Genomic DNA, 27,795 nt, shown 5'->3' with positions numbered 1-27,795 from the left:
AACTTTAGTAGACTATGCCAGTTAAAATATTTTTTTCTTTTCAATTTTTTTACTCGCACCATCTTAAAATTATTGAACAATTACTGTGTATCAAAGTAACCCAGAATATGGACAAACTTTTAGGAACATTTAAAGGGCACTGTAATGTACATCTGTCGGTCGTAAAAATGGCGGAATTGCCAATCTTTCTAAGACATTTGTATGTATTTCTGGTACTACCGTGTATATCTCCATTGTTATGCTAATAAAGCATTCCAGTCTCAAAATGAACTCGGGTTTGGGTACAGCGTACAGCTATTACGCGGGACCGCTTATTATGACCAATCAAAATCCAGCATTATATGTCCTCTATCCTGTTGGCTATCACTTCCGGAATTTGTTGATTTCTGTCGACACTTGTTTCATGTTTGCTTGCTGTTGTCACATTTGAAGTAAACGATGGGTTGCCTTTTCTCCAAATTGGGATTTTTTCGATCAAGACGTCATGCAGAATTAGAGGAAGAAACTCCTCCAAAGTTTTCGTGGTAAGTTGTCCTTTTGATTTCTAGTTGAAGCTGGTTGCCGAGTGTAAACAAACCGGTTTGCAATTTGTTCTAGCTATTGGCAGCCGGTTTGCACCCAATCGATTATCACTAATTCATACCTATGAGGTGAATATGCCGTTAAAATACTGATTAATTTTAAGTGTTTTTTTTAGTTTTGTGAGCATCTATTTATTTGAAAACGCTGCTGATTAAATTTTAATGCAAATGAAATATGAAAAATTGCATTGTCGTGGACGAATATTTTACCTGTTCTGTAACAGAGGATCATAATATGAATTAAGACAAAGCCATCGCAGCTACATATACATGTAAAATCATGTATATGTGATATTGATGTACATTTTTTAGATATTAAGATTGTTTTAATTAGACTATTTCCTGTCAACAGATATTTGTAGTATGTTACTTCATGTATTTACATGTATGTCACTGCTGTCATTTAAATTATTTGTTGCATTTTAAATGTAATTCAAAGGGCAACAACTCTGTTGCTTTCTTGTTACCTTCATCCATTGCATCAATTTTGACAGATTAGTTTAATTGTGTGCTAGAAATATCACTATAAATATATTTCATCGACAGATGATCGATAGTCAACTAGAATTGTACACAGCCGAAAGAAACATTGATCCTGCAACTGCCCCACATACTGACAGATAACTACTGTGCTTTATTCATTAATGCAAAATGCTTCATCCATCAATACGATCAAGTCAATTAGTTCCATATCTGACGAAACTTTTTGTAACTTGACCCAGCCGTTTTGCTTCAGCACTTCAGTCATGAAGTCATACTAAAAGTATTCGGTATAACACTTAATATCTAATATTTTTTAATAAATGCTTGAGGTCTCATTATTTCAGCAAGATTTCAAGACAAAAACTTGCCTTAGCAGTCAACATTGCAAAAGATGACCTGCCTATAAGACCACTTTTTTCGTGTCTTAAATGACCAATTTCAATTCCATTTGACCTGTGTATAAAGGCTGTTTGGCAATGAAGACCCTCTTTTTTCTTTATCCTTTAGGTTGTCTTTATAGACAGGTTTGGTTTATCATTTTCTTTAGCTGTTGACTTATAGAGAACCAACTTACAGGGGATTTCAATGATTTTGCACCATTGATATTTATAAGGATATTTATTACCAAAAAAGTAAACAAAATTGATATTGTTTTATAAACAAATAAAAAAAGATAGAATCTATGGATTGTTTTCATTTAAATGTCCTTCCATTGTTATCTGTCTAAAAGATAAAATCAGTTTTATTCAAACTCATGATTAACAAGCGTAAAACATTGAGGATGATTTTATCATGTTCGCCCTTTGGCAGAGTTGGAAGTTGTCATTTTGTTATTAACTCATTCACCCCTAAAAACAAATTTAGACTCTTCTTAATCAAAGACTAGACCAATCCATTATGAAATTTCAGGGGTGGATGAGTTAAACTAATTTGATAGTTCTGTCATGTGTATATCGTGTAGTAAGGTATTCATTATAAGCTTCCACCTCTAAACTTAAACTCTTGTCAGCATTAATATAAGTTAAGGTTTTGGTGCAAAAATTGTATTTTGAAAATTCCAAGATGCCAAATGGCCAAAATTTTACTTAGTTAAACGGCTGCCAAAGACTTTATTTTTGTTTTCTAACAGCGCTTTAACAATTAATTTTCCACCAATTCACATGATTATTATATAAAGTGCTAATCATGTCATCTAAGCTCAAATAAGCCATCATGATGAGGTTTCAAACCATGCCTTTTAATTTTTCATACAATATTTGACTAGATCACTCCTAGTGGAGAAAAAAGTTTATACATAAGATAACTTGCACTTGTAAATGACAACATTCAAAAATGGAAAAGAAATCTTTTATGCTAGATAAAATTTCATTTTTTTTTTCAATTTTTAAAATTTACAATCTATATAAATGTGTAATATTTTTATTCTTACTATTTTGACTAGAATAGTGTGATAGTCTATCATTGAGTTACCTCCCTTGTAATGGAGATCAGTCATGTGTTGGCCATGTATACAAGTACTTTGTCTGACATTCTACCACTAGCCTTCTACCTCTGGATCACAGTAACTGAGTGGTTAAGGTGTCTGACATTCTACCACTAGCCTTCTACCTCTGGATCACAGTAACTAAGTGGTTAAGGTGTCTGACATTCGACCTGTAGCCTTCACATGTGAGTCACAGTGGCTGAGTAGTTATCAAAGTGTTTGACATCCTACAACTCCCCCTCCACCTCTGGCTCACAGTGGCTGAATGGTTAAGGTGTTTGACATTCTACAACTCTCCCTCCATTTCTGGCTAACAGTGGCTGAGTGGTTAAGGTGTTTGACATTCTACCACTTGCCCTCCACCTCTGGGTCACAGTGGTTGAGTGGTAAAGGTGTCTAACATTCTACCACTTGCCCTCCACCTCTGGGTCAAAGTGGCTGAGTGGTTTAGGTGTTCGACATTCTACCACTTGCCCTCCATCTCTGGGTCACAGTGGCTGAGTGGTAAAGGTGTCTAACATTCTACCACTTGCCCTCCACCTCTGGGTCACAGTGGCTGAGTGGTTAAGGTGTCTGACATTCTACCACTAGCCCTCCACCTCTGGGTCACAGTGGCTGAGTGGTTAAGGTGTCTTACATTCTACCACTAGTCCTCCACCTCTGGGTCACAGTGGCTGAGTAGTTAAGGTGTCTGACATTCTACCACTAGCCCTCCACCTCTGGGTCACAGTGGCTGAGTGGTTAAGGTGTCTTACATTCTACCACTAGCCCTCCACCTCTGGGTCACAGTGGCTGAGTGGTTAAGGTGTCTTACATTCTACCACTAGTCCTCCACCTCTGGGTCACAGTGGCTGAGTAGTTAAGGTGTCTGACATTCTACCACTAGCCCTCCACCTCTGGGTCACAGTGGCTGAGTGGTAAAGGTGTCTAACATTCTACCACTTGTCCTCCACCTCTGGGTCAAAGTGGCTGAGTGGTTTAGGTGTTCGACATTCTACCACTTGCCCTCCATCTCTGGGTCACAGTGGCTGAGTGGTTAAGGTGTCTAACATTCTACCACTAGCCCTCCACTTCTGTGTCACAATTCTGAGTGGTTAAGGTGTCTGACATTCTACCACTAGTCCTCCACCTCTGGGTCACAGTGGCTGAGCGGTTAAGGTGTCTGACATTCTACCACTAGCCCTCCACCTCTGGGTCACAGTGGCTGAGTGGTAAAGGTGTCTAACATTCTACCACTAGCCCCCATCTCTGGGTCAAAGTGGCTGACATGGTAAAGGTGTCTAACATTCTACCACTAGCCCTCCACCTCCGGGTCACAGTGGCTGAGCGGTTAAGGTGTCTGACATTCTACCACTCTCCCTCCATCTCTGGGTCACAGTGGCTGAGCGGTTAAGGTGTCTGACATTCTACCACTAGCCCTCCACCTCTGGGTCACAGTGGCTGAGTGGTAAAGGTGTCTAACATTCTACCATTTGCCCTCCACCTGTGGGTCACAGTGGCTGAGTGGTAAAGGTGTCTGACATTCTACCAATAGCCCTCCATTTCTGGGTCACAGTGGCTGAGTGGTAAAAGTGTCTAACATTCTACCATTTGCCCTCCACCTCTGGGTCACAGTGGCTGAGTGGTTGCGGTGTCTAACATTCTACCACTAGTCCTCCACCTCTGGGTCAAAGTGGCTGAGTGGTTAAGGTGTCTGACATTCTACTACTAGTCCTCCACCTCTGGGTCACAGTGGCTGAGTGGTTAAGGTGTCTGACATTCTACCACCAGCCCTCCACATTTGGGTCACAGTGGCTGAGTGGTTAAGGTGTCTGACATTCTACCACCAGCCCTCCACATTTGGGTCACAGTGGCTGAGTGGTTACGGTGTCTAACATTCTACCACTAGTCCTCCACCTCTGGGTCAAAGTGGCTGAGTGGTTAAGGTGTCTGACATTCTACTACTAGTCCTCCACCTCTGGGTCACAGTGGCTGAGTGGTTAAGGTGTCTGACATTCTACCACCAGCCCTCCACATTTGGGTCACAGTGGCTGAGTGGTTAAGGTGTCTGACATTCTACCACCAGCCCTCCACATTTGGGTCACAGTGGCTGAGTGGTTAAGGTGTCTGACATTCTACCACCAGCCCTCCACATTTGGGTCACAGTGGCTGAGTGGTTACGGTGTCTAACATTCTACCACCAGCCCTCCACATTTGGGTCACAGTGGCTGAGTGGTTAAGGTGTCTGACATTCTATCACCAGCCCTCCACATTCGGGTCACAGTGGCTGAGTGGTTAAGGTGTCTTACATTCTACCACTAGCCTTCCATCTCTGGGTCACAGTGGCTGAGTGGTAAAGGTGTCTAACATTCTACCACTAGTCCTCCACCTCTAGGTCACAGTGTCTGAATGGTTAAGGTGTCTGACATTCTACTGTTAATAACCCAGCTCCTGGACAACTACAAGGTACTAGCTGTGTGTCATTAACTTTTTTTTTCTCGTCGTGAAAGGGTCAAATGGAAACAAAATTAGCTTAATTAACACAACATTTGTAATTAAATTACAAAAATTTGACAAAATTGGCAACATCGAAACTAGCATTAACTAGACATGCTTGACTTCAAACTTGTGTTTTACTTTGAACCCTATTAATGTCTTCTTGTGTTTATGGCTATACATATAGAACAGCTTTAGATAAAATAGGGTTCATTAACAATGAATGACAGTGCAGGTGGTAAACAAATAGTATTGTGATGCTGGTGATCGAGGAATAGGAAGAAAGGAAGATTGATTTTCCTTTTTTTGTTATCTAAGAACCTATCTAAATGTGTTCAGTTCTGTGAGTGTTTTCCTTTCTTTTTTTTGCTATCTAAGAACCTATCTAAATGTGTTCAGTTCAGTGAGTGTTTTCCTGTTTTTGCTATCTAAGAACCTATCTAAATGTGTTCAGTTCAGTGAGTGCAAAGGAAGGTCCATTTTGGACTAACATACTTATTATAGTTGGAAGGCACTTTTTACTGAGATACTAATTTTCGCGTAACTTTGCAAAAGAGCTTTAAGGCCCACTGCCTTTGCTTTCCGAAACAAAAAATTGAAAGTATCTTAAAAACAATAACAAACACAAGAAAATATGTAATGATATGAGGTTATAACACCAAACAAATACAGGATGTCTCTTGTAATCTATTTTAAGAGTGATTATTTATTTCGCTGTTTTGCTGTCTGGCGCAGTGATAGTCAACTAACGTGCGGTATTTAGGATGACGGCAGGAATGAAAATTAACCTTTTTTCTATTCTAATTAGAATGTTCTGAAGGTGATAATATTTGTAGCATTAAGGGTAAACTTATAACTCTTGTGACTCTGCAAAATTATCAATCTCGTTTTACCTTCCATTTTAAAAATTGAAAACCACTTCGGAAGATAGTGGGCCTTTAAACATGAGTTCAAATGGCATATGAATAATTATATAAATGTATATTTAAATGCATTATTGTCACAAAGAACCGTTGGGCGTGAATTGATGTATTCGCCAATATGTTGAAAATATTGAAGATACGAAATACTGTATTCAATCCAATAAGCGCCCAGGCATTTAAAAAATTGGAAAAAAAATTTAAAAGGTGCTTGAAATTGTTGCAAACTGTACAGTTTTTATAGTTTTGGTCTTATGTCGGGGCAATTGAAAAGTGGCTTCAAAAAGGGGAGAGGAGCTTATAGCGACATAGGCGCTTACTGGGTTGAAAAATTGTAAGTATTGTACTATACATGTACTCGAAAATAAAATGGTTTACAGTTGTATTTCTAACTTACTTCTAATTCTCGTATTGAAATTTTGATATAATCTAAAACTGTTAAAAACACAAGTATGATTGCTATTAATATGATAGTCAGGTGATCAGTTATCGATGCAGGCCCCCTGATCCTTTTGGATTTTTGTCGGCAGTATTGCTTTGTGGATGTGCAACCTATATATTTTAATCAGGATGTATTGACTATTGTCAGGTAGTAGCTGGTGGCTAACTTATTAGAGTAGTCTGTTACCAATAGCTGTAGAGCCTTGGCTGTGACACAATTATGTCAGATTCATTAAAGATGCTACACTGCCGACAAATGACATTTTTTTTTATCTATTAGAGACCGCAGAACCAAATGATTTCGCTATATATGATATATTAACGTTTGCCACTGTCCAGGTTAAATGGAGTTTTCAAGTCTGGTCACCTGTCACTAATTTTGAAGAATGGCATCTGGCATACCTGTGAATAAAAAGAAATAAAGATCTACCATCTTGCTAAACTTTTATGTGGGGGGTTCCATCTTATGTTGAATTCCGCACCAAAAATTGACCAAAATATTCATGAAATTCCAATATTGATTACCTCCCCCTGTCAGACACACACTTGACAGAATTTTAAAATTTCTTTACATATTTTACATCTACATGTATTGCCCAACCCACACATTAAACATTTGAAACTGATGCGCCCTGAATACCCAATCAGCAGACTCCGAAACATTCGCCTCTCTATGAAATCTTGTGCCCAAAAGGGGATTTCCAGAAATCTATTTTTGGTTTGATTCTGCGGTCCCTATTAAAAAAAAAAGAGCCGACAAAAAAGTGTTTTTCTCCTTAACAAAAGTTCCTTACTTAACACTTGTATTGCCATCATCGAAAAGTTTGAGCTTCCTATTTGTTTTCAGCGTAAAATGATAATTACATCCTGAAAAAAATTCATGGCACTATACCCTAAATGGAATGAGGTACTAATTGTGAAGACAACAAAAGAAAAAAAGTAAACTTCAATTATGGTCCAATTGATAAATATTGTTTATGCAGTGTCACAGGTGGAACATCTTTTCAAGTGATTTTCAGAAAATACTTTGAAACTTGGATATTCACTAAAATGTCTCATACCTTTAGTTAGTAGCCTGAATCCTTTTTTGCAGGCTGAACCGATTCAGTCACATGTTATAATATCTGACGGATTTTAAGATCAAATGAAGGGGAAATAGCAGACGTCTGTTTACTTAGCGTACCTGAGATAATATCATAATAGTACAGAGTAATACATTATACATTAGATATGTCAGACCTCAGGGGATATCTCTAATCAGAATAATGTACTGATCAAGTTCAGCTGATCAAATGGGGAGGTTGACCTTTTCACCTCTCACAATTATTTGTCCAGATTTCAGTTAGGTAAGCAACAAGTATTGAAACAGAGTTATGGCCCTTGGAAACTCAGGTTGTGGTGATTTCAGTTGATTGTAAGCTGTAATCAATTAAAGAGAGTTATGGCCCTTGAAACTGGAAGATGCTGATATAGAAATCATATACATGTAATCCTTTCTGGACTAGCCACTTGGTACTTACTCATTCAATCCTGGAGATACATTTGAACTTGTCTGATTCAAAAGCTGGAACAGTTCATTTTGAATTTTCAGGCACAAGTTTTAATTTGCTTCAGGCTATAAACTGACTGAACTTTTGTTGACAGTTGGAGATGTTTTTCTCCTGATAACATTAGTTTTAAATCACAACTAAATGTATATTATAAAATTCATATGTTTGAATATTGTGTATGCCTGCGGACAGCCTACTTTACATTAATAAGTTAGGCTTACTAATGGCAGAAATTGCTGTTCTTTCGCTAACATTTAGGACTTTTAAGATTTATTTCATTGTTACTGTAAAACATCTTTATAATGAACCATGTTTACTGGTTTCATGGTTATAACATATTAATTTTTATTCCCCGTCAATGTAGCTATATGTATAATTTATATTTGTGATTTATATATAATAAACTATGGTTTTAACAGAGTGATTGCGCTGTTCCCTATAGGATTATTATAACCATATGTTTTACTGTAGATAAGTTTATGAATTTAATTCTCTCAAAGTCCTTGGCATATATGTATGAAAAAACCTGTGACATGAATGATTGAATTATATGTTCTCTCCTTTCTACCTGACAATGTCAGAATAAGCCATTTAGGGCAGTACACCTGTGTATGATTACTGGGTAAGAAATGGTTAACATGTATAATGGCATTCCAATGCATGCATGATGAAGTCATTGAAAACGATGTCAAACCGTGAAGAGAAAACATAATATTTTCAGCAAACACGTTTAAATTTATGATGAGATAGAACAGAAAGATATTCTTTTATGTGCAGGGTATGGAGCATAGTGCTATTCCACTCTCGAGTCACTTAACCTTAGGTAAAACCCACGACAGAGCTTGCAGAGTTACGAAATACGAAATATAATTACAAAATACAGTACAGCATCACTAACCATACGTACACAATATGTTAATAAAAGTTGTAATTTGTACCTGGTACATAGTATTCTCATTGTCATTTTCAAGCTCAATGCTCAGTGTTTCTATTCGGCATTGGCCTTTCTTTCCACTTAGGTTTTCAGCAAACTTTGATCAATACCCACATACAAACCAATCACATGTGTGTTCCATTTCTCTTGGCTACTGGTTTATTGATGTCGCACCTGTAACGATATCATACCTGGCCTGTGACATCATACTTTGTGTACCTGTGGGAAATTTAATGGCAAGCTTTAATAATTGCTGTGATAATGAATTATTGAAACTACTTTCTGCGTCAGGCTTTTAAATGGATGGGAACACGGCCGGAGATAACAACGTTGTTGTGTTGATACAGTCGTGGAAAATGGATTGAATGCCAAGCCATAATGAGATGTGATGTTCTTTAACTAATTTGTGATGTGTTATGACGGGTAAGAAGAGCCCTTCCTGTACCTGATAATTTCATCGTCAAGGAATCACCGGTTTGTTAAGATGTCGGGAACTAATTATCTTCGGACAGATTTCTTTATGATGCGACCTTTTTGAGGTTTTCGTAGAAACCTGACATAATAAGCATCAGACCTTGTTGACCAAAAGATACTGATATTGATTTCTGAAGTTCATACCCCATAAACATCAAACTAGGGTCTGGAATACTGATACATTACAAAACAACCTGTGGATTCTATGACGTACATAGTGATTTTAATCACCGCTATGATTTTAATGAAGTCTTTTATGCTACAATTTTTGTGGTTTAGCTGCTAGCTAAATCACCAGCACCTTTGGTGTTACAACTGCTATCAGTGTAATTTGTCTATTTGGTCGGTATAGCCAGGTTTCTGGATAATACAGGTATAAATTACTATAAATTAAGAAGAAAATGTCAAACACTTGCGCGGAATAAGGAGGAATCTGGATAAGAAAAGGGTCGGTTTGGACAAATTGGGCTTTACAATTATTATTGGATATTTGGGACTTGTGAGAAAATGGTCTTATTTAGCAAGTGGTTTTTAAAGAGAGGTGGTCACTAAGGCAAGTTAACTGTATAGAATGGATGAAATTGTTTATCTACAAGTTCAACAGCATGATCAGGACCATTGATATTGATTTGTTTGTTTACACATTCATTTGATTAAACGGTGTTCTGGTCTGTTTCATAGATAGAGTTAATATTTGTCTCTTTTTGAAGTTGACATGTAATAATTAATTTGATGGAAGCAGAAACAATTTGGAAAACATGCTAAATTTTTGCTGTGAATTCTTCTTTGGATCTTTTGATATATAATATTTATATTGTTTATTTAATACATTTGTACGCAATGGTGTATTTAAATTTCTGATTTCATAACAACTTTCTGATTGAACGAGTTGACAATTATTCCTTTATAAATCAATTATCCTCAGTTGTCATTTTAGAGTTGTTAGAAAAATGTAAATTAATCATAGAATGATATAAAGCTTAAAAAGTTAATGTCAAAAATCATAGATATGTCAAAGTCAAGCCAAAATCAAAAATGATAAATTAATTATATAGAAATCAATTTAAAAAACCTGTACATGTAATATGTACTTTCGCTTATATGATTACCTAATTGGGCAATTAGATCATAATTTTGAAATCAAAACTTTTTAACTCGGTACAACCTTAATTATTTGATAAAAGTTTAAAGACAAAATATAGGTAGCCTAGATCAGTCGTTTACAACCAATTGAAAAATCTCATGTCTGAAAAACACACATGTGTATAAGCCATAATGATTTGAATATTTACGTGATCAGTCTGAAGAACACGCACGATATGAAAGAAGCTATTTCTCAGTGACTGCATATTATTGTTAGTCATAAATGAACAAACTGGTAATGAATGAAGAAAATTTGTTCTGAATATATAGACATGCAAAACTAATATAAATAGCTTTCTCTCCTTTGTGGAAGGACCAGGTGTATTGATTTTTCTAGTCACTAGAGATGTTTGTGATCTAAGGAGTGTGATATATATATACATGTCTGATTTCGGGGTGTATAACATTAATGCTGTTATTTACTTCTGAGTACAAATGTGGTTCATTGACAAATGAATCTATATTTTCTCTTATTCAATATCTCTGAGAACAAATGTGGTTCATTGATGAATGAACAACATTTCTGTTATTTACCTCTGAGAATAGATGTAGTTCATTGACGAATGAATCTATATTTTCATATTAACTGTACATGGACAGAAAATTAGCAACCTTCAGTGTAAGATGTGACTGCAGATGGAAATGATAGGATGGATATGATTTCAAGGTGGAATTTATCAGCTATAATGCCAGATGTAATATTTACGCACGGAATTGGAGATCTAATAATTCATTGGATTATGAATTACAAAGTCAGGACCATTTCCACAGTACTTGACATTTCAGTGACAATAGGATTATGAAATGCACATTTACATTCACTATATGGTGATCATCTAGTTTTCTGTGCATTTCCGAAGAGCTATATACATACGTTCTACGGTTCATTCTAATCTATGGAAATGCTGTGTTTTAAGCAGATTATACCGTGTTATGCCACGGGTAAACGCTCTAGGTAAGTTCTTTTGCTGCGCTTTCTCTTTCTACTAAAACATGCATTCAAGGTTTTCTGATAAATAATTAATAGCACATAAGAATTGTAGACCTTTCTTCTTGAACTTGATTTAGGACAACTTTTCCTACTAACTGAAGGATTCAAGGTTTTCTTGTCAGTGATTAATATTTTATATCAATAAAGGTTTCTTACTACTTATTCATTCTTTGTGAAATTTAGGTCAAGTTTTTCTTTCTGTTGAAGTTCAATGTAAATAAAAACATAAAATATTTACTCTATGTGAAGGTGTATAATGTATATTGATAACTGAAATAGAAATATTTTAAAATTACATTTCTAAATTTAAAATTTTCTTTAGCCTAAGGTTTGCATAATGGTGTCATTCTCGTAAAATGGGAGTAGAATTAATTGCATCAACTTGCCTAATGGAATAGACGAATAGAAAAACCATTAATTTAGAATTGTTAAACATCTGTTAAGGCGTTTCAGCTAAGTACTTTATTCAAAGCAATATGGCGCGCCATGTATTCTGAATGATGTATGCACAAAAAAATTAATTGATGTCACGGTTTTAACAGATAATTTTATTAAGTTTCTATAAAAAAATTTAAGAGTGGAGGGGGCAGGTTCTTTGTTTGTTTTTTAAGTTTTTTTTTGTGTGTTTTAGATTGGTTCCCACATATTTGCACCTAATTTCTTTGATCTACCAACAAGCATTTTTTATTTCTTTGTACTTTAATAAGTTATGTATGAGATGAAACTTGCAATGATACCAAATTATTTGTAAATGTAGTAATTAGTTATTATCCCCCGCCCAATGAAGTTGGCGGGGATATACAAATGGGTTCCGTCCGTCCGTACGAATGGTTTCCGGAGCATAACTCTAAAACCAGTAGAGAAAACTTCATACAAACATTGGTCTTATGGTCTAGTAGTGCTTTTGCTATTTTTAGGTTTTCATTTTTTGCATTTTTTCCGTTACCATGGAAACATTGCTGAAAATATCATATTTTTGTACCAGGTTCGTTTCCGGAGCATAACTCTAAAACCAGAAGAGATATTTCCACGAAACTTCATAGACACATTGGTCTTATGGTCTAGTAGTGCCTTTTGCTATTTTAAGATTTTCACTTTTTGTACTTTTTTCTGTAACCATGGAAACATTGCTGAAAATGGCAGATTTTTGTGTAAGAATCGTTTCCGGAGCACAACCCTAAAACCAGTAGAGATATTTCCATGAAACTTCATATACACATTGGTCTTATGGTCTAGTAGTGCCTTTTGCTATTTTTAGGTTTTCACCTTTTTGTGCTTTTTTCTGTAACCATAGAAACATTGCTGAAAATATCATATTTTTGTAGCAGGTTCATTTCCGGAGCATAACTCTAAAACCAGCAGAGATATTTCCACGAAACTTCATAGACACATTCTTTTTATGGTCTAGTAGTACCTTTTGCTATTTTTAGGTTTTCATTTTTTGCACATTTTCCGTTACCATGGAAACATTGCTGAAAATATCATGGTAAATGGTAAATGTTACTTTACAAAACTCCACCCATCTTTGTGTATATAGTCTAATATAAATGGCAAGGCTGTATACCTGATTCAACAATTGCAGCCCCACTCTACTTGAATTATACTCCATCTTTCTTTAGCTCAACTTCCATTTTCTTGGTGTTTTTTTTTTCATACACATAAGTCTCCACAATCAAACTTACTTCAGCTTTGATATCTCCATTGGCGGGGGATCTGAATGACTATGTCCTTGTTAATTTATTAATGATTTTGTATTAATTATGGGTTTGAAATATTTTTGAGAAATAAAGAGAGACCTATAGGTAAATGTTCTATTTATTTATACTTTAAATTACACAAATAAAAATTGATTAAAAGGTAGAGGTTTCCCAGGTCCTATAGGTATTTTATAATGGAAGATCAATGTATCGACAGATGGATCACTTTTCAAATTACTTTATTACTGTGTTAATTTGGTATTTACTTTAACATCTCAGAAAAAATACAAAAATCGCATCATTACAAATACACTACACCCCAAATGGTTTTTCTCTGGGTACTCTGGCTTATCTCCACCCTTGCGCGTCCTTAAATGACCATGGCTGTTAATAGTACATTAGAAAGGTAAATAAAAAATACTAAAAAAATAATTTGTAATCTGTAATATAACGATTTAAAAATACACTTTTTGCAGGGACCGGCGGGAAAAAGTCAACATGGATGATTTTACATTGGATGGACACAAGGATGCTACGCTTGGCCGAACACCAGGACAGGTCAATGGTCGACAGTTCATAATAAAGAATTGTGAAGTAGGTAGCTTTTAACTATAAGTAAGGAATACTAAGTTTTCGGAAAAAAATATTTTGGTAGTCCCCCTTTATACCATACTCCAATGTTCCCCATATACTGCCAAAATTTTGTTTGGAACAGATTTCACTCACTATATCCCACCCTGTTCAACAGCAATTTGCCTCCCCTAAATTCTGGTTATCTCCAGAATTAGTAATTCCTATTAGATGGAGATATATTGATGATATCGTCTTTATTTGGCCGCACTTACGAGAGGCGCTTACCTCCTTTTGTGCGGATTTGAACTCTTATCACACTACAAGTTTACCTTGAAAATTAGAATCTGCATTGACTTGTACTTCAACATTAACTTTGATAATTCAATATCATAATGTATAATTATAATGAGGGATGTTGTTTGATTTAATACAGCTATTTTGTTGATACTTCATGTATTAGACAAATCACATTGGAGTTAATGTTCTCAAACTCATATCAGAGTTATTGTTCTTGCAATTTATATACTTTAGCAGATAATTTTATTGGTATTGTGTCCTGTTGAAGCCCAAACGGGGCGAAACCTGTAGACCTACTACCTAAATTAACCCCAAAAACCCCCGCCTCCTGTCAGTTGAGATTGGCTTTTCTGAATCATAGTTTCCACTACCTTTTCAATCCCTTGCATACCTCTGAGTATCCAGGTGGCTGGAGGAGGACCCACTTACCCACCATTCATACTACAACAGCGTTGTCTCTATATCTTGGATATACATGTATTGTCAAAATTTGTTACAGTTTAAGAGCAGGTGACATGCTAGAATTTATTACAATAACGTTTATCATGTGCTCAAGATGTCTGCCCATCTGTGTTAGCCCTTGGGATAGGGGCTTTAGAACTGTACATCCTATTACAAGATTGTAAAAGGCAACTGAATTTGGGAACAGTTTTCTCCCTTTTTGAACTCACTTTGAAGTTACCATTGAAAGGAAGTTTTACATTTAAAACTATATTTGTTTATGAATTCATATGTGAAATTGGAAATGAGCAGACAGACACTTGTATATTATACTTGAGCATAATTGGATTCATTCATTTCTGTTTCAAATTACAATCTTTTGATTTTGCAGTTTCTAGTATGCCCCAACACTGTATGTTGAAGTCATATTAACATAGTAATGATAATTCGGAAAATAAGCATTCGTATTAAAAATCCTCAAAAAAAATAAATACTGGTAAATTACCAGTAGTATATTACAAAAATCACATGCATTGCTATTTAGACCAAAATAAAATATGTCTGTTTAGGGTTACCCGACCGACCCTAATTTTTTTACCCCCGACCCTAATTTTTTTCCCCACTTTTCTACAAAAAAGTCAGGATTTCAATCTCAGACCCGTTCCGGCCATTACTTTAGAGTGAAAGACACTAAAAAAAAAAAAAAAAAAAAAAAAAAAAAAAAAAAAAAAAAAAAAAAAACCGACCTACCGACTCTTTTTTGGCATTCTAAACAAAAACATATTTAAGTTGATACCTGAGATTTGATTTACCGGTAGCAACAGAAAGTTAATATGTTTTTGTACATGATGATTTCTTAATTATCCTTTTCATATCTTTCAGAATTGCAATATTTACATTTACGACCGATCGTCAACAGTAACCATAGATGACTGTTTTGATTGTAATATTTTCATGGGACCAATCTCAGAAAGGTACGTATTATAGGATCTGACATGAGTGATCATTTCATTTGAGATTTATGAAACGAGTCTAAAAAGTTTTAATTTTTGCCAGCCTTGGCGAGCAAAAATTAAAACTTCATGACATCATAAAATCTCATTTGAAATAAACACAAATTTAAGATACTTTTTATTACATAACAAAAAAAACCTACGTTAAATAATTTGTGGAAATGTATTCCAAAAAACAAAAAAAACCAGCATAGGCCGCCATTTTGTCCCGCCATCCTTGTAATCATGAGGTCACATTATTTTATTATTTCTGTCTGATGTCACAATGGATTTTTACCCAATGAAAACCGCTCCAGATTATGTTACACTCATGACGTATGAAAAAATATTACATGGACAAAATCACTGGATATATATCAAGCGGAGTATGTGGTAAAACATTATATGTAATATTTTCATGGGACCAAAGTGGCTGAGTGATCCAATATATATAAAAACACAAGCCTGGTTTCAAGTTTGAATCCCATGTGGGAAAGCTACAATGGGTACTGCCCATATATATATATGTAGGCCAGTAGTTTTAGCATGCTGAAGTAAAGGGCTACAATGGGTACTGCCCATATATATATATATGTAGGCCAGTGGTTTTAGCATGCTGAAGTAAAGGGCTACAATGGGTACTGCCCATATATATATATATGTAGGCCAGTGGTTTTAGCATGCTGAAGTAAAGGGCTACAATGGGTACTGCCCATATATATATATATGTAGGCCAGTGGTTTTAGCATGCTGAAGTAAAGGGCTACAATGGGTACTGCCCATATATATATATATGTAGGCCAGTGGTTTTAGCATGCTGAAGTAAAGGGCTACAATGGGTACTGCCCATATATATATATATATATATATATGTAGGCCAGTGGTTTTAGCATGCTGAAGTAAAGGGCAACAATGGGTACTGCCCATATATATATATATGTAGGTCAGTGGTTTTAGCTGAAGTAAAGGGCTACAATGGGTACTGCCCATATATATATATATAATGTAGGCCAGTGGTTTTAGCATGCTGAAGTAAAGGGCTACAATGGGTACTGCCCATATATATATATATATATGTAGGCCAGTGGTTTTAGCATGCTGAAGTAAAGGGCTACAATGGGTACTGCCCATATATATATATATGTAGGCCAGTGGTTTTAGCTGAAGTAAAGGGCTACAATGGGTACTGCCCATATATATATACAGTCAAACCTCGATGATTCGAACTTCGATGAATCGAATTTCTCGCTATATCGAACTTTTTGTCTGGTCCCGAATTTCTTCACTATATAGCATTACTAACTAACCCATGTATGAATCGAAGTTTTATGAATCGAAGTTCTCGATGTATCGAACTTTTTTCATGGACCATTTGTTATAGAATCATAGGTAACTGACACTCGATGATTCGAATAAAAATTTACCTGTACAGATCAGGTGTTCGCCGATACCCCGCGGCATGCTGTCACACCTAGCTGTCTCGCGACGGCCCTTCGCCGGACGATAGGGATTATGACAGCTTGTGTTGGTAGCTTGATATCATCAAGATGATTAATATCACTAATCGAGGCCAATACCCGGTGCTTTGTTTTTACAAGCTGCGTTATTAAATCATTAGTACGGTAAAGATACAGTTAGTCGTTTTTGATGTTCGCCGCCGTCATTGGTAGCGGTTTGTAGAATTTACGGAACGGTAAATAGCGAGCCACATTATTAGTAACTCTTACTCAAAACTGTTACATTGCACAACTTTGGCATAAATACTGGAGCAAATCGATCATTCTAAATCGAAGTATTTTGTAGGTGTTGTAGCGCTTTTGGTTCCTCCTTTTTAGTTTCGTTTTTTACAACGTGTTTTCGTTTTTATATTCATTCCGTAATATTAACCATCGCTTAAATAGTCACCAAACGAACACTTGTACATGGGTTAGACCTAGTACACGTAAATATTGTTTATAATATACGTATGTATTGCTAACGATAGCCATACATGTGATTAAATGCATACTTCGTTTTTATTTTGTTTTGCTTGTGGTACAATGATTATAAAGTTGACGGGACGGAAACGACATGTACACTACTACCACAGTTGGTCATGGTAAAAAAACATCGGTCTAATTTCAACCACGAATAATTCGAAGTCTTGATGTTTCGAAGTTTTTCTGACGGTCCCTTGAACTTCGATACATCGAGGTTTGACTGTATATATGTAGGCCAGTGGTTTTAGCATGCTGAAGTAAAGGGCTACAATGGGTACTGCCCATATATATATATATGTAGGCCAGTGGTTTTAGCATGCTGAAGTAAAGGGCTACAATGGGTACTGCCCATATATATATATATATGTAGGCCAGTGTTTTTAGCTGAAGTAAAGGGCTACAATGGGTACTGCCCATATATATATATATGTAGGCCAGTGGTTTTAGCATGCTGAAGTAAAGGGCTACAATGGGTACTGCCCATATATATATATATATGTAGGCCAGTGGTTTTAGCATGCTGAAGTAAAGGGCTACAATGGGTACTGCCCATATATTTAATATATGTAGGCCAGTGGTTTTAGCATGCTGAAGTAAAGGGCTACAATGGGTACTGCCCATATATATATATATGTAGGCCAGTGGTTTTAGCATGCTGAAGTAAAGGGCTACAATGGGTACTGCCCATATATATATATATGTAGGCCAGTGGTTTTAGCTGAAGTAAAGGGCTACAATGGGTACTGCCCATATATATATATATGTAGGCCAGTGGTTTTAGCTGAAGTAAAGGGCTACAATGGGTACTGCCCATATATATATATATGTAGGCCAGTGGTTTTAGCTGAAGTAAAGGGCTACAATGGGTACTGCCCATATATATATATATGTAGGCCAGTGGTTTTAGCTGAAGTAAAGGGCTACAATGGGTACTGCCCATATATATATATGTAGGCCAGTGGTTTTAGCTGAAGTAAAGGGCTACAATGGGTACTGCCCATATATATATATATGTAGGCCAGTGGTTTTAGCTGAAGTAAAGGGCTACAATGGGTACTGCCCATATATATATATATGTAGGCCAGTGGTTTTAGCTGAAGTAAAGCATGTTTATGTTCCAATCCTTTATCTAGACATTCAAAATCAAATGGCATGAATGGATCATATTAGTTCAAAAGTACTGATCATATATATAGACGGTTATTTTCGTGGGATAAAATTTTCGCAATTTTATCTGAAAACATTCAATTTTAATGGTTTTGAATTTTCGTGATCTGACTTTAAAAATAGGCATGATTCAACCGTATATTGGTATGTCGCAGATCAAATTTTCAAAATTATAGCACCATCCTGCGAAATTGCAGAAATATCATCCCCGACAAAAATAACTAGCTATACAATAAAAGATTTATAAATAGTAAGTGTTAGAATTTTCGTTAAGATTTTTTGATGGTTTTAAATAAATTATTTACATATAAAACACTGTATCCAGCCGATCAATAATTCTATGAGATACATTGTATCTGGATATATAACACTGTAAAACACAAATTACCTGTTTTATCGGAGCCAGATGATACGACTGGATATTGATTTTAAGTGATGCAGTATAACCCGATGTATGATGTAATATCACACACTTCGGCTAGTTATTAAACATTAAACATTCAAATCAATACTGAAAGCTATCATTTAACGTTAATGATATATCATTATCATATAGAGACAGGGCATATATTCGCTTTGCCTGCTGCCCAAACCAATTAAAATCTTTTGATTGAATAAAAATATTTTGAAATGAAATTATCATGTGCTAGATGTATTTGATTGTGTTCATTATTCAATAGTCAATTTAATATCCAGATGGCGTTGAATTATATAATTTTCCTGTAAACATTCTGCAAGAGGACTCAAATACAGTAAAACCTGCCTTAGTGACCACCTCTGTATAAAGACCACCTGTTTAATACAAACACAGATTTGAATGTCCCAAATGATCAATTTCAACAAAATTCATGCTGTGTATATAAAGACCACCTGTCTATAACGGTCATTTTCCATCTGTCCCTTTGGATGGTCTTTATAGACAGGTTTAACTGTATTCATGATTAATCTGGCCCTGATTTTTTCGAAACAAACTTAATATGTCTAAAACTGACTTAAGTGAGAAATTTTCATATAAGTTAATTCATAAGGAGAAAAAGTTTTGACTTAAGTCTGCACATTTGAATCACGGTCTGGTATGTCCTTCAATGAACATGACTTTTAACAAGACATAATCCTAATTCTTACCTTATATATACATGCACATGATGAATTTTCAGATAAAAGTTAAGTAAGGTGAAGATTTTTTCGATCATTTGTAATTTTTTCTCTCACCTTTGTTTCAGTGTGTTTATCAGAGACTGTAAAAACTTAAAGATGGCCATAGCTTGCCAGCAGTTCCGGACGCGAGACTGTAGTAAAATGGAGGTCTTTCTGTTCTGTTCATCACAGCCGATTATAGAGGACACATCAGGTGTGAAGTTTGGCTGTTTTACCTACTCCTACCCAGAACTGGAAGGTAAGTATTTCTCTCAGTAACATGGGAGGGATGGGGGGTGGTTGGGTGGTGATTTGAGCATGGGGTGGAGGGGGAGTTTTGCGGTTTTACCTACCCCTACCCAGAAATAGAAGGTAGAAGGTAAGCATTTCTGTCGGGATGGGGGCGAGTGAATTAGAAAGTAAGCATATTTCTCTAAGTAACTACTTTAGAGATTGGGAGGAGGGAGTGTGCGAAGTTGGGGGAGTGGGTGAAGTTTTGCTGTTCTAACTACTCCTATCCAGAACTAGCCAGTAAGCATTTCTCTCAGTTACTTTAGATGGGATGGAAGAGTGCACTTTGTAGGGAGAGTGTGTGTAAAGTTTTGCTGTTTTATTTACACTTATGCAGAGAATTAGAAAGTAAGCATTTCTCTCAGTAACATTGGATGGAAGTAGGATGTGGAGAGGGGTTGGGAGGGGTGAAGTTTAGCTGTATTACCCTTTTTGTTCAGTTTGAAATGAAGTTATAGCTAGCACTTGGCGACACAAAGAAAATAATTATAATTTGATGCAAAATATCTGGTGCAAATAGTACTTAGTTATTTACATCTAAACACTTCCACTCAAACTTTTGTTTGTTTGTTTAAGGTCATGGTCATTTAAAATGTTTAGGAGGTGAAAAGCCAGAGTACTTGGTGAAAACCAGTGGTCAGTACCTGGCTATTGCCCCATATATGTTTTGTGACCCAGAGGTGCAGGACTTTTGCTTTGAATTATAATAGCTTTGAAAATTATAAAAATTCCACTTCACAAGGTCATAAGGAATAACTGTAGAGATTTCTATGAATTGATTGAAAATGAACTTTTGATAATGATCACAATATTTGTTTCTGACATTAAACCATTGATTTATTGTACTTCTACAGATCAGTTTAAGGCAGCAGGAATGAGTCTGTTCAACAATAACTGGAGTAAAATCCATGATTTCTCTAACGATCCAAGTGAGAAACACTACACGTATATACCAGAGGTAAGAATTATGTTTGTACCAGAGGTAAGAATTACACTGTTAAAGTATAACTCCTTTTTCTGTATAAGCACAAATTACCTTTTGTGCTCATACTTGTTACATGATGATATAACTAGATTGATTAATCTTATTTCTTAAAATCTCCGTATGACTTCCGAGTTATGGATCTCCATGGGTTCTGTCTTCATCTACTCTCTTTGTCTGTAGAAATTTTTGTTGCCATTGTAACCAGAACAATAAACACAGGTTAAGTTGTAAAATGGCCAATAAGTCATTAGCTAAGGGGGGGTATTAGTTAACCATTCTAGTTGAGTTTGTTTTCATCTGCTGAAAGCAGTTGTGTGTACTACTATATTTCTTCTTTGTATACTTTGTGCACAATTTTTTCACGAATCCGCTGGACTATACTACAAGAGTTGTGCAAAGTTAATACATGCTTATGTATGTCTTAAAAAACATGGAAGAAAATGGTGTTGCCCAACTTTCTAGCCAAGCACTTTTATGGTCTATGTATACCTCTGAATATGTAATACTCTTTACAGGAAACTAAGGTTGAAGATGTGTTGCCGATTTCTCTTGCCGAGCAGTTTTCTGCAATGGATGTTGACACCTCTGTAGACAAAAGTGTAGTTCCAGTTACGTTGGGGCAACGTCGCAAACCATCAGATGAAGTAAGTCTTATGGTATCAGTATTTTTATCATGAATCCACCACACATGTCTAGCACTGTATTCGCCGTAATTACTGTCCAGGGCGCTTAAATAGTTGTAACAAAATTATTTTGGGTGCTCATTAATGCACCAGAATGTAAGTTGTGGACGGAAAAAGTCAGTCAGATACTTTAAATCTTTCTGTACTCATGGTACATAAATCTTTTACAGTAAACATGCATATGCCTTTTATTCTGTGAACGGCATTATTATGGCTTGATTCACATGTAAAAGACTCGCAAGTTCATGTAAAATGGGATGCAATGCTGATGTTAGAGGCATCACATGTTGTATAACATATTGGCACATATAGAGGGAGGGGCGCTAATTACGGCGAATAGTACGGTACTTTTTCACATGGTAAGTAACTAATTACAAACAATTTCTTATCTGGAACCTTGAACATTTCATAACTTATCTATAAGGAAATTCATTAACTTAGATTTCCCCATAGAAAACCATTACAGAAGTTAAGAAAAGTTCAATAACTTAAAATTTCAGTTCTGTTAATGTTTACCTACTGAGAATTTTAATTAATGAGTTTCCTTAATTAACTCAAGTTAGAGGAATGTTCTGTCGGACTGGGATCTGATGTCAACAGTGAAGTATTATTTGTTTTTCTGATCATATTTCAATTTCTAAAGCAAATTCAGTTTCTCTATAAGAAAACACTCTTAGTTATAAATGTAGCTAGGCATATGCTTACTATCTAGTATGAATGATTATCTTGATTTGGAATGATATATACAATATGTCTATTCCAAGATACCAAAACAACATTTATATGTCTTAATGGTAAAATGTATGTAAATTTGTGTCTTGCAGTCTTGTTTACTGGTGTTCTTTAATGACGGCAGTGCTGTGGATCGTACCATGAAATACATACACATCATGAGACAAAAACAGGTATTAAAGTTTATGTAGCTGTGTCTGATGTGTTTTAGGTAAAGTAAACTTCATATATTATTTCTTTGGATATAAGATTTTAATGTCAATTTGATATGCTGTATTTATGGATAGGAGGAAAATTTAATTTTTATGTGCTATATCCTATGGTTTTGGTGTATTCTGATCGTTATTTGATGTGTATGTTCCTCTTTGGTGTTGTAGCCCACATGTGTGTTAGTACAGACGAAGGAAATCAGCATGCAGCCACAAGACGCTCAGAGGGTGTTCGGAACAGATGCCTACCAATCTCTAGTACAACAAGGTCAGTATTTTATAGCATCACATAGTGTGCTATCTCTGTCAACATCTAGTGACATATGTGCTAGATGTGGTATTCTCAATAATAGTCATTTGAGTGTTACAAATAACCGTAAATTCCATTTTGTAATTGGTCTTTTGTATTTGTTACATGTCATGTGATTGGTCTTCTGTATTTGTTACATGTCATGTGATTGGTCTTCTGTATTTGTTACATGTCATGTGATTGGTCTTCTGTATTTGTTACATGTCATGTGATTGGTCTTCTGTATTTGTTACATGTCATGTGATTGGTCTTCTGTATTTGTTTCAGATCCTGTGATTGGTCTTCTGTATTTGTTACATGTCATGTGATTGGTCTTCTGTATTTGTTTCAGATCCTGTGATTGGTCTTCTGTATTTGTTTCAGATCCTGTGATTGGTCTTCTGTATTTGTTTCAGATCCTGTGATTGGTCTTTTGAATTATACTTGTTACATGTCCTGTGATTGGTCTTCTGTATTTGTTTCAGATCCTGTGATTGGTCTTTTGAATTATACTTGTTACATGTCCTGTGATTGGTCTTCTTCATTTCTTTTAGGTCCTGTGATTGGTTTGGAGTACAATGGTGATGACTGTATAAACCTTTGTCAGATTGAACTTGTGGAGTTTATGAAAGGTACCACTGGCCTCGTGTTCATAAGCCAGTCCAAGGCTTTAGCAGAAAAACAAATTGAGGACTTCTACAACTTTGCCGAGATGCAAATGACCATGTGATTATCATCAACTTTCATAAGAATTATAATTTCTTCTTGGTACAGTGATTTCCTGATGCATAGACGATTCAGTAGGGATGCTTAATAATTTATTTATTTCAATTCATTTTTAGTATATAATTTGGACATTTTGGAATAGTATCTTTGTTTCTGAAATATATTTAAGTGTTATTGCATGAAATGAAAAATTCAATGTTTCAAGTATTGAATCTTTGTTTCTGAAATATAATAATAAATGTTAAGAGTATTTAAAGTGGAATAAAGATCTAAATATATAAGGTAAGAGATAGAATCTCAATTGCCCAAGAATTTTATTTCTATGTATAAGCTATGCCCAAACAATGCATGAGTTAGAGTTTGCTTGATTGAAATTTTCTCATTTAATGGGAGTTATATATGAAGCCAACTAGCCTTATTTATTAATCAAGTCTTTATTTTATAGATTTTAATTCAGTTTATTTAAATATTTAAAGTTTATAATAAAATCTAGGGTGCTTTCATTGTTGCCAACATTGAGGCATTGTTTGAAAATGTAACTCTTATTTTGTTTGTGAAATTATCTACTTCTCCCTTCAAGGAAAATTGGACCTGTCCAAATATAAGGTTGGAAGAATTCATTATGAAATTTTAGGGATATAATGCTGAACTTGGCAGATAGTATCATCTACTTATCTACTTCTCCCTTCAAGGAACATTGGACCTGTCCAAATATAAGGTTGGAAGGATCCATTATGAAATTTTAGGGTGATCAAATGCTGAACTTGGCAGGCAGTATCCACTTGATTTGATATTAGATGGAGGTATCATCTGATGATAATATTCCTAAACTCACATAGTTTTAAGAGATCTGATATTGATTCAGAATTTTTATTGATCATTAATTAAATTCATTAATTTTCACCGACTTTTTTACATGAAAGTTGATTGGCCTTCAGTTGTTACATTTATGAATTTTGTTATTATTTTGTTTTCCCGAAATTCTCTTGTATTTACATATCAGAAAAGGGGAGATAATAGGAAAGGGAGGTAATAATTGTGTTTGATATTATGTACAATCTGAAGTGAATTTTAGTCATCAATTCATCATATTCATGTTTAAAAAATGGAGCCATCATATTTTCATTTGTTTTTCAATCCCACCAATTGAACTTTCACATGATGGTATAACTGGTTATTTTCACGTTTTCATGGGACATCGCTATGGTCGCGAAAATTTTATTCACAAAAAAATGAAAAATTAATGAATTACGTATTGCCTCAAATCGCAAAATTTCAAAACCATAAAAAAATAAATTTACTTATTTTTATTTCAAGTTGCGAAAATAACCAGCTCTACAATATTTTGCTTTTGTCATTATATTAAATACTTCTTTAAACCAATTTTTTTTTGTGTGCGATTCATTTTCGCAAATTTTGTGAGAATTTTGCGAAAGTTCACCTCCGCAAATTGCTATCATGAAACAACTTTTTTGAAAGACATTTCAATTCAAATTTAGATCCATGAAACTTAATCTCCGCAAATCTATTTTAAAATGGAAATCGCGAAATTCAGTAGCTGTGAAAGAAAATTGGTTTACAGTAATCTTCAGGATGATGTGATTAGATATGAACAAGTTTGTAACATATTAATACTTGATGTATGTTATTGTAAGTTGTATTTATTAATATTTGTATCATTAATAAGTAGATTTGTACATTTATTGCTTTTATCGTTATTATACATTAACAGAATGTATGGAACCGAAGGAAGTTAGTGATGAAATATGGATGTGAAATATTTTTGTACTTTTTGAAACTTTATATATGTCTCCGTCCATTCTATATACTGTAAACGTTCTTAATTTAGTGGTAGCTTTATTTTAGCGCATTTCGTGTTGTCTTTAAAGCACAAAAATTTGTAAAAGGGTATTTTTGTAATTGAACCACCGAATTACGCTAATGTATATCCAAGCTGATAAATCATGGTATACATTTTTTCACATTTGCGCTGAAATTTGACTACGCTAAAATGAGTACATTTGCAGTTATCCTTGCCTTTTAGATTCTTAATCAGTCCCTAGATCTTTCATTTACAAAACATATCTACAATATATTACCTAGTAATAAGGACGCAGGGCTCTTGCTATCACGCAATATGAATATTGTCTGGCATTTAGCTGGACCATAGGTTCCATAAAAAGTGCTAATTTAAAGCTCTAGGATTAAAAAAATATTTAGGTTTCGTTAAAAGTTTTATATTTAATTGCTAAACATTCATTTTGAGGAGAGATATTCCATCAAAAATGTTTTTATTTAGTGCTATACATGTTTATTTGAGGAGAGGGGAAAATACACACACACAAAAATTGATATGAATAGACAAAATGACTTACATTAAAGTGAATAGTCGGGCAAAGAAAACCAGTCTCAATGCGTTCATTGGCCTTCCAAAAGTTCTCACATATTAATACGATGGTCAAGTTCTGCCTACGTTTCCCAGTTCTGACCATTCAAATTAAGAAAAGTTGAAAGCATTGAAAGCGAGGCTGCGTGGAAATGTAACCACGGACATAGTCAGCCGGGAGGACGGTTTAGGATTCCTGTACTTTAAATTAATTTCTACGTAGGCAGACAGATTTTGACGAGAAAGTTTATTTTTCTATTCCATAAGAAATTATACTGGATACATTCACACCATTTTTACCGACTTTAGCCATCCTTGCCTGACTGTTCACTTTAAGCTTTGAACCCTTATTTTTACATTCTCAGCCAGGCTAGGGGCTTGAGAATGGCTTATAATCTTTGTTGTGCTGAACTTGCATTTGAGTAGACTATGACCAGGTTTAACAAAGACTAAAGCCATTCTTTTGTAAGTTGGGATCAAAAATGATTGTTTGAAATTTAAAATATCATATTTTGATTTAAATGAACCTGTATAGATGTCAAATACATGTATTAAAATAAAAATCTTTGTCAGTGATCAATGTCAATCTCTATGACAGGACGTTATACATCTTTGATGGAGCCACAATGTCCCGTCACACACCACATTATACATGTGGTGATATACAGTGTCAAATGGACATATATGGGGATGGGTGGGGGCAAGCTAACATCTACTATAACATGCAATAGAAATTTTACTTACATTTATCATTTTCTATTCAAAGAATTATTCCTACACGTCACGCTGAAGCATTAGCAATATTTAACCCTGGTGAATACTAGCCGCAACAAAAACTCGTGCTACATATATATACAAAAACATTAAGTTTGATCAGCTGAGTGTTAAGACTACTAGTACGCCAGAGGTCCCATTTACTTCGTAATCTTTTGCTCTGTTACAAATATATTTCAAAATTATCGAAATCATTTTAGCATTATATTTATTATAAAGCATAGTAAACTATTATTGAATTTGTTAAAAAAAAAAAAAGGAGGTGCACAGAACATGAAATTATGCCATGGTGGCAGAGAAGGCCGGGTATTACTATTACCAAAGACCAAAGATGTATACCCATATCTCAGTTCTCTTCATTTTTGCTAATACATGTACATGTTAGGCAGCACAGGGACTTGGCACAAATTTCTAACCAACAGTATTTATATAAATATATAGATACTATAATATACTATATATAAATACTGTTGGTTAGAAATTTGTGCCAGGTCCCTGTGTTTAATAGGCAGTGTATGCTTTTTCTGAACATGAAGGTTCAATTGCAATTATGTTTAACAAATTTTTGTATGTTTTGTCATGTCATTTTTGTTGTACAATGAAAATGATTCAAGAAAACCAGTGTTTTTCATTTTTTAAGCGCACCTGGTCCAATGTTCCAAGGTGAACTTAAGCATAAAGAACATAGCACTATCTGCCTTTTCAAGTATGTTTTAAAAGGACGATTCAGTGAGGCAAATCTGTTATATAACCATGAAGCAAAATATGACATAAATGTATTGTTCTACATTCATTGTGAAACATTTAACAAAAAATATTGACAAATTTCACGACATTATGAAGTATTTTGATTGATATCGTTGAAATTCTAAATCGTGAATCAATACGATCAAAGTAGATATAACATGTACACTGTACCCATAACCGAGCCAAAGTCACGCACGTTAAACAAATGCAATACA

At 35.0% G+C, this 27,795-nt stretch overlaps 1 protein-coding gene across 2 annotated transcripts; it reads left to right on the top strand.

Annotated features, from left to right (window-relative positions):
- Positions 1-344: 344 nt before the first annotated feature.
- On the top strand, positions 345-27,451 carry LOC138330188 (protein XRP2-like). 2 transcript variants are annotated; one of them, XM_069277633.1, is made up of 9 exons: positions 345-524; positions 13,649-13,766; positions 15,366-15,457; positions 19,845-20,017; positions 20,904-21,007; positions 21,550-21,678; positions 22,542-22,622; positions 22,827-22,926; positions 23,502-27,451. In XM_069277633.1, exons 1-9 carry the CDS (start codon positions 439-441, stop codon positions 23,675-23,677), a joined length of 1,059 nt encoding a protein of 352 aa, XP_069133734.1. In that variant the 5' UTR covers positions 345-438; the 3' UTR covers positions 23,678-27,451. The 2 variants fall into 2 exon arrangements, with proteins under 2 accessions (XP_069133734.1, XP_069133735.1); XM_069277634.1 differs by lacking the exon at positions 345-524 and adding an exon at positions 10,495-11,439.
- Positions 27,452-27,795: the final 344 nt, after the last annotated feature.

The sequence above is a fragment of the Argopecten irradians genome, chromosome 8 (genome assembly GCF_041381155.1).
Source record: "Argopecten irradians isolate NY chromosome 8, Ai_NY, whole genome shotgun sequence".
Classification (NCBI taxonomy): Eukaryota; Metazoa; Mollusca; class Bivalvia; order Pectinida; family Pectinidae; genus Argopecten; species Argopecten irradians.
Note: the sequence above shows the minus strand (reverse complement) of the source record. Positions and strands in the feature narration are given on the sequence as shown.